Consider the following 8,380-nt stretch of genomic DNA (forward strand, 5'->3'; position numbering starts at 1 on the left):
CAATAATGACTAATGTCAGAATCAAGGTTATTATCGTTAACGAAAACTAACGAAATGATGAAAACTAGAATTGAAAAAACATTTTTGTTAACTGAAATAAAGAAAAACTATAATTAAAAGAAAAAAATGATAACTAACTGAAACTGTATTGTGTTCTTACAAAACTAACTAAAACGTACAAAAATTATGGATAAAATTCCCTTCGTTTTCGTCTTTGTCAACGTCGGATTGATACAAAAGCGATTTATTTCCCTCAAGCAATTTTAGCTGCTGGCACCATATGATATTTAACGGCCCGTCACTTCTCGTCACTAGTCGTTTATGGTCATCTTCTCATCCCCACTCTACCTGGAAACACGGAGACTAAAGTTGGGAGAAAGCAGCAGAGTCCTGTCTGGGATTTATTTGAATACGACGGAGAAGAAGAGAAAAGATACGACAAAACTAAAATTAATACTAAAACTAAACTAAAACTAAGCATTTAGAAAAAAAAATGAAAACTAATAAAACTAGCAAACCTGTTCTAAAAACGAATTAAAACTAACTGAATTAGAGAAAAAAAAGTCTCAACTAAATAAAACTAAACTATAATGAAAAATCCAAAACTATTAGAACCTTGGTCAGAATATAGTTTTATATTATGGGATAAATATCATTACATTAGTTAGTTTGGTTTAAATTGTTATCTTTGTTCCAAAATGCATCAGAGATGGTTTTTCTGTAATTTCTCTCTTTTCTTTTCTTTTCTTTTCTTTTCTTTTCTATTGATGTTTTGCTGAACTGACCATCTACTTTCATCACATCTAATTGAAGAAGAAAAATCTCTCATTAATCTTTACGGAAATACTGATGTTTATAAACTATATGGACATAAATATTGGGGCACATCATGTCTACAGCAGTAAGATGTCCTGTTCATGAGGATTTAAGACAAAAACATCAATATTTACTTAAAGTTTAATGGGAGATTTTTGTACCTTTTTTGATTTTGTTTTAAGCCATGACTATGATTTTAAATGTTCTTCCTCTAAATTTCTGAAATATTTTTCCTACTCTGACTGTAAATAATAATTTTCTACTACAACTAACCATCTTTCTTACTTTTTTCACATCTCACTGAGGAAGAAAAATCCACTGTTGGAATGTAAAGAAATATTGATGTTTTTATGTCAACTCATCATGAACAGGACATCTTACAGCTGTAGATATGATGTGTCCTAATATTTATGTCCATATAGTTTATAAACATCACATTGAATATTTAAAATCATAGTCATGGATAAAAAAAAAAAAAAATCAAAGTTGAGAGAAATTAAGTCAAAACTATCTCTGAGTCATTTTGGAAACAAAGATAATTTAAACCAAACTAACAAATGCAATGATAATTATGATATTTATCCCATAATATAAAACTATATTCTGACATTAGTCTTATTGTTTTGTATCCCAGACCCCTGTTAGAAAAGAAACACCTGAACTCAACGTGTCCACGTACTTTTGTCCTGACATTTAAGCTGCAACATTTCAGATATTTTACAGCAGTTACGCTGAGTGACTCTGGGAAACTGTATCAGAGAGTGGATTTTGGGGGGATTTTCAATCCAATTCACACCGATAGAGCATCTGAGAGAAGTGTTACTGCTGTGAGTTTAAGGTAAACGGACCGATTAGAACATTTCACAACAGCAATGAAAGACAAACCCATGAATGCATGTGTATGAAAGTGGAAGGACTGTGGTTTGACGAATACTTACCAATGAAGTCCAGACTCATCACGTGACCACAGACTGAGGTCATCTTAAAGCGAACACTCTGACCCTGGAAGCTGCCAGTGTACTCGTGTACTGAGCATGCTCCGTTCAGTCCTTTACGACTTGTACAGTTTCCTAAAAAACAGGACAAAGAAAGATGTTTAATGTTAATATTGTACAAAAACACTTGTTGTTCGGAGTGTTTAGGACTGCATTTCCAAAACAAACGAGAATCTCTTATCAACCCACAGCCAAGAGATCCACGTGTAAATGTCCTTGAATTAAGCAAAAAAAAAAAAAAAATGTTGAATTAAGCAAAAAAAATCTTGAATTAAGAAAAAAAAACAAAAACCTGAATTAAGCAAAAACAAATATTGACTTAAGCAAAAAAAAAAATCTGCCAATGGAACAAGTGAAAATTATCTTGGTGAGATATCTTGAAATCAGATCTTCCAGATCTATTGTCTATAAATCAGTTCTTATATCTCACAGAAAAGTTCCCCTTTAGGTGATTATGTCTTATTTTAAGTCTGATGAGATATTTGGACTAGAAATGAGACAAATACACTTGGTAAGATTTAGATTTTTGCAGTTTATGTCGTACTCTGAGAAATGTTTGTCGGAAGTCTGTACCTTATATGTGCAAATGTCGTGATGTAACTACTTATAAACTGTACCAAATTAAGCAGGAATTCAAACAGGTTGTAGAAATCCACTGGATTTTTGCCCAAATTAATAGAAAGATAGTTTTGCAGCAGCTGGAGGGTTCAAATTCAAACTGTATGAACTATTAGGGTCCAAATACACAAAAAAATGAACCACAGACTAATAAAAGTGGGTTTAGATAAATATGAGCCCCTTACATGAATGTTCTGATGATGGAAAAAGCAGGAAAAATGGAAACTTCATAGAAATTCATGATGCATTGTTGTCAATCTGCATCCTAAGGAGATACGAAATCTCATAATGAATTCATAGTTTTAACTTCATTTACTCCTGATCTCTGACTTGCTGCCACGTGGAAGATCAGTGCGGCGGACTGACTTTTCCAGGAATGGAGGCGGCAGCGGGGGTCGTCCATGGTTACCTGGACTAAAAGCCAAACGCTGACCTCAACTCTGAATACAATGAATGATCTCAAGGCTAATGAAAGCTAATGGCGGAAACACAGACGTAACCAAAAACATCGGAGCTTCATTCACATGGACGACCAATCACGAAGAGGTCTGCGGACCCTGGTCTGACAGGAACGGGCATAAATACAGGCCGGTCCAGACCCTGCGCCAACAAACCCAACCCAAAACCAAAGACCAGTCGCTCCAATCTGAGGTCAGGACGTTGGAAGTCAGCCATGGAACAGATCCAGGTAAGAAACTCGCCTCTAAGAACTGAACTGAACCTCGACTCAGCATCAGCCCAAACAATTCCATTCATTATCAATAAATGAACTGGTTATTTAGACTGAGGTCAGTAATATTAATGGAAATGTCATCGAATGTAGTCTAAGATAGAATAGAACTAAAGCAGCAGGTCCTCACATTTCACCTGTTTTCAAGATGATCATCATGATTTCAGTTCATTTATGACAAAAGCAATTCATACAATTAGTTTAAGGCCAGAACTGTGTGATATATTAAATTCATTCATTTTTGACATATTGTCTAAATTGGCAGAAAAAGTTTTGTTGTATCCTACCGGTGTTGAGGAGGGAGCGCTTTACATCCATTAATTTTTTAATTATATCATTACATTTATTTATCTAATTTTACTATATGTTTTAAATTAAAATCTCTCTCCAAAAAAGGCTAAAAACTTGAATTTTTACAGAGAGAAGCTAATACCAAGAAAAAACACTGCAAATTTTACAGAAAGAAGCTAAAAAAAAAAAAGATTAAAAACTGGATATTTCACAGAGTGAAGCTGAAACCAAGATAAAAGTTTAGCAAATTTTACAGAAAGAAACTAAAACCAGGATCAAGGTTTTGGAAATTTTACAGTTAGAAGCTAAAAAAAAAAAAAAAGATTAAAAACTGGATATTTCACAGAGAGAAGCTGAAACCAAGATAAAAGTTTAGCAAATTTTACAGAAAGAAACTAAAACCAGGATCAAGGTTTTGGAAATTTTACAGTTAGAAGCTAAAAAAAAAAAAAGATTAAAAACTGGATATTTCACAGAGAGAGGCTGAAACCAAGATAAAATTTTAGCAAATTTTACAGAAAGACACCAAAACCAGGATAAGGGTTTTGCAAATTTTAAAGTCAGAAGCTAAAAAAAAACATAAAAAACAGGATATTTCACAGAGATAAGCTGAAACCAAGATCAAGAGACCAAATCTGCACAAATATTAAACACATTTTTATTTGACCCCAACAGGATCTAATGCTATATCACAAAATGTTCCTGTGTTCAAACTGAAATTCTGTTTTACAGACATTACAGTTTAAGATCCTATTCAAATGTTTATATTCTATTAGTTCAGAACTAACATCAGAACAGTATTTTAGTTCAATCCCAACAAAGGAACTAACATTATTTAATAAAAGAGTGTTAAATAAGAATAAATAAAATATAAGCAAAAAAAAACCTAAAACAAAAAACAAAAATGACCCTCTGCCATATCTGCATTTGAATAAATACCTAAAAATATTGATACAGTACTTTTAAATATCGATACAATATTGTGAAATGAAATATCACGACATATTGCAGAACCAATATTTTGTTACACCCCTATCTACGACTGTGTGTAACTGGTGTGTGCGTGTGCAGCTGGTGCGTGTCTTTCTGCTGTGTCTGCTGACCCTCCACCAGTGTCTGTCGATGCCTCTGGGAAACCAGTGCGTGGACGAGTCCTTCTGCACATACAACCTGCAGGACTACTACAGTCAGATGGTCAACATGCCCAGCCACATCAACGAACGTAGCATCGCCAGCTGGAGCTACGTGTGAGCAAACGCACGCAAACGCACACAACCATTTACAGTCAGTGAAGCCAGACATGAGTATTTCACCAGTTTCTAAATTTTGGTTTTCATGCTTTGCTTCCTGATCTAGTTCAAGTTACTTACTGTTGCTGTCAGCTGGAAACCTCTTATGTCCAAAAATGGTTATTTTTCAGATAACTGCAAAAACGATGTATATTGAAAATTAGCGGATCTCAACCTTTATGTCATCATGAGCCTCCTGCCCCCTAACCCTACACCCCCCCTCAAAAAAAAAAAAGATGCAGTCTGCTTTCCAGATATTATTTTATGCTGATTTCACTGATGATTATTACTGTATTTCTCAAAAAGCTGGCAACAAACACTTTTTTTTAAGACTGAAGTGTATGTATGGTGGAGTTTGGGCATTATCTCACAAGGAGATTTCATGTTTTAAAAGAAAAATAAATAAATATACAATTTCTGTGGCTGCAAGGAACAAATGATTAAATTTTGATGGTGATCGGGGGTGCAGATCTGTGTTGGCAGAGGTCTGCGCTCTCTGAGTGCCCTGCCCTAACGTCTGTGATCCGTCCCCAGGCAGAACATCGACCTGAACCGGGTTCCTCAGGTCATCCACGAGGCCAGCTGCCACACCAGTCACTCCTGCAGGGGCCTGGACAGCACGTTTGATCTAGAGACGATCCCTGTGTCCATGCGAATGCCCGTCCTCAAGAAAAACCCCAACTGCTTCTCCACAGCCAGCTACTCTCTGGACTTTGAGCTCATCACCATAGCATGTATATGTGCCATCTCCAGGCACAACTAGACTGGACTTAAGCCAAGCCGGGACCCAGGGAGCGTTGGCATCACATGTTCGTTCAGAGGGAGCGCATTGGAAACACGGTCTCTGACAAAAAGCTCAAAGTTCATTTCAGTCATGATCATTTTACAGTCGACGATCAAAATGTCACCATTCTACACATGCCTGTTCACAGCTTATCACAGCAATTAAAGACGTTTTACACAAACTACCCTCATTATCGTCTCTGTTTTTAATACGCAAGGTGCTTTTTCATTGTCTGTAGCTTTATCCTTGTACTCCAATTAGGGATGTAACGATATGAAAATTTCATATCACAGTTATTGTGACCAAAATTATCACGGTTATCGTTATTATCGTGGTATTGTTGAAATTGTGCTCAAAATGTTCAAAAAATACTTATACACACACTGAAATAATTTAACCAAGTTGTATTTAAAAAACAAACAAACAAACAAACAAAAACAAATAAAATAACTGGCACAATGCACTTTCTGTTGCAGAAACATTCAAATATTAACCCTTAGTGGTCTGAGCCTATTTTGGCCGTTTTTCAGTACTTCTGATTTTGCCTTTATATACTATATAAACAAATGTTTACTAAAGCCATGTTTGGGATCTGTTTTTTTTCAGCACAACTTCATCTATCTCATCTGCCTATTATTTTTTTTCACTTTAACCTACTATAAAAACATAAAAAGAGATTAAAAAAAAAAAAAGATTAAAACTTGAATATTTCACAGAGAGAAGATTAAAGTTTCGCAAATTTTACAGAAAGAAGCTAAAGATAAGATTAAAAAAGAAAAAAAAAAAAACTAGAAATTTTACAATAAGATGCTAATATTAAGAGGAAAACCAGGCATCATCATCATCCAGGCATCATGATCATCATGATTTCAATTCATTTATGAAAAAAGCAATTCATAAAATTAGTTTAAGGCCAGAACTGTGTAATATATTAAATTAATTCATTTTTGACATACTGTCTAAATTGGAGGAAAAAGTTTTGTTGTATCCTACCAGTGTTGAGGAGGGAGCATTTTACCCACTATATATATATATATATATATATATATATATATATATATATATATATATATATAAAATCATTTTACTTATTTATTTTTATAAGGTTTTTAATTCAAATCTCTCCCCAGAAAAGGCTAAAAATTGGAAATTTTACACAGAGAAACAAATACCAAGACAGAAATACTACAAATTTAACAGAAAGACACTAAAAAAAGATTTAAAATAAATAAATAAATAAATAAATGGATATTTCACCGAGAGATGCTGAACCAAGATAAAAGTTTTCCAAATTCTACAGAAAGAAACTAAAACCAAGATAAAAGTTTTACAAATTTTACAGTTAGAAGCTAAAAAAAGATTAAAACTTGGATATTTCACAGAGAAGCTGAAACCAAGATAAAACTTTCTCAAATTTTACAGAAAGAAAATAAAACCAACCTAGAAGTTTTGCCAGTTTTACAGAAAGAACCTATAGATAAGAAAAAAAAAAGAAATTTTACAAAAACATGCTAATATCAAGATGAAAACTAGGCATTTTTTTAAAAGGCAGCTAAAAACAGGATAAAAGCTATACTACATTTTGCTTGTAATACATTGTGATATTTTTACTGCCATCCACATTAAACTAAGGCACAAACTAAATACATTTTCCCAGATTTTTTAGGTTTTTCATCTGCTCTGACAGCACATACATGGTGCTAATACTGGTCCAAAAATAACATGAAATCATATATTTTTATTTAAAAATGCAAGATTTTCTATTCCTATTTGACTGCCTAAGTCTCCTATAAACCCAGAAAGCACCTCAGCCGTCTAAAAACATGGGAAAACCTCTGTTAGGTAGGATATTGAACGGACAAATAATAATAATATTGGATAATTTAATGATATTAAACTTTTAATTCAGGAAAACAGCTGAATAGTGAGTTATCACCATCAAATCTACCGGTCTCCAGTTATCGCAGGTTGTTTGAATAGGTTTATTGAAACAACACGCATCCAGATAAAGCGGATCTATACTCTGTAGAAGAATTAAATCATTATAAATATTTTTTTTTACCAACCTTTGGAGAGGATTTTGGAGATAGACTGAGCCAACGAGGGCTTCTCTGCCACCATCAGAACAGTCCTCATGTTGAAACAGGCGTAAAAACGGTACCGGTCACAGAACTTCTGCCTTTATCTATTAAAAGAGTCTAAAAAAAATAATAAATGTCTGCTATAGTATCCACCACACGATTAACGATATTAATTTGAACATATCCTAATTGCTAATTGTATGACTACTGTGAACCATGACGGCGGCCATGACAGTTTATGTTGCCTTTCTTCTTCTTCTCTTCCGTTTAGTGGTGCAGGAGCTTTACCGCCACCTACTGGTGAATTATGGGTAATTACGCAAAGAAAACAACTGGAGGAATGGAAAAATGTCTTTAAAACAATGTATTTTTGTCTCTAATGAACAAACAAATAGCCAAATAAATTAATCAATTAAATAATATGAAAATTAAAAAAATAATAATAACTAAATACATTAATAAACGAACACCATATTTTCATATTATTTCTGTAAGTACCACTTTATGTAGTTGGCACTTTTTAAAGCAAAGTCACCAAGTGCATCACATAACAAAATAATACACTGCATAAAAGGAAAAATTCATTCACAACATAAATACAACATGAAATATAACAAGGGTTAGATTTTATAGATTTTAAGTCGTCCAAAGTCTTCTCCCACCTTTACCTTTGCTTTTTCACAGGGTTGAAATGAGCAGACATGTTTATTTCTCATTCTCATTTCCTCAAATACGGCGGATTATGGGTAATTATGCAAACAAAAACAAAACAAACA

At 33.7% G+C, this 8,380-nt stretch overlaps 1 protein-coding gene across 1 annotated transcript in view; it reads right to left on the minus strand.

Moving 5' to 3' along the window:
* top3b (DNA topoisomerase III beta) overlaps positions 1 to 7,850 on the minus strand; it is a 28,709-nt gene extending 20,859 nt beyond the window's left edge. The window contains exons 1-2 of the mRNA XM_030144379.1: positions 7,590 to 7,850; positions 1,755 to 1,886 (exon numbers count right to left, since the gene is read on the minus strand). Of these exons, the coding sequence (XP_030000239.1) occupies positions 1,755 to 1,886; positions 7,590 to 7,659 (202 nt within the window). The 5' untranslated portion in view covers positions 7,660 to 7,850. The remainder of the gene's footprint in view (positions 1 to 1,754; positions 1,887 to 7,589) is intronic.
* Between the last annotated feature and the right edge of the window lie 530 nt (positions 7,851 to 8,380).

The sequence above is a fragment of the Sphaeramia orbicularis genome, chromosome 9 (assembly GCF_902148855.1).
Source record: "Sphaeramia orbicularis chromosome 9, fSphaOr1.1, whole genome shotgun sequence".
NCBI classification, from domain to species: Eukaryota; Metazoa; Chordata; class Actinopteri; order Kurtiformes; family Apogonidae; genus Sphaeramia; species Sphaeramia orbicularis.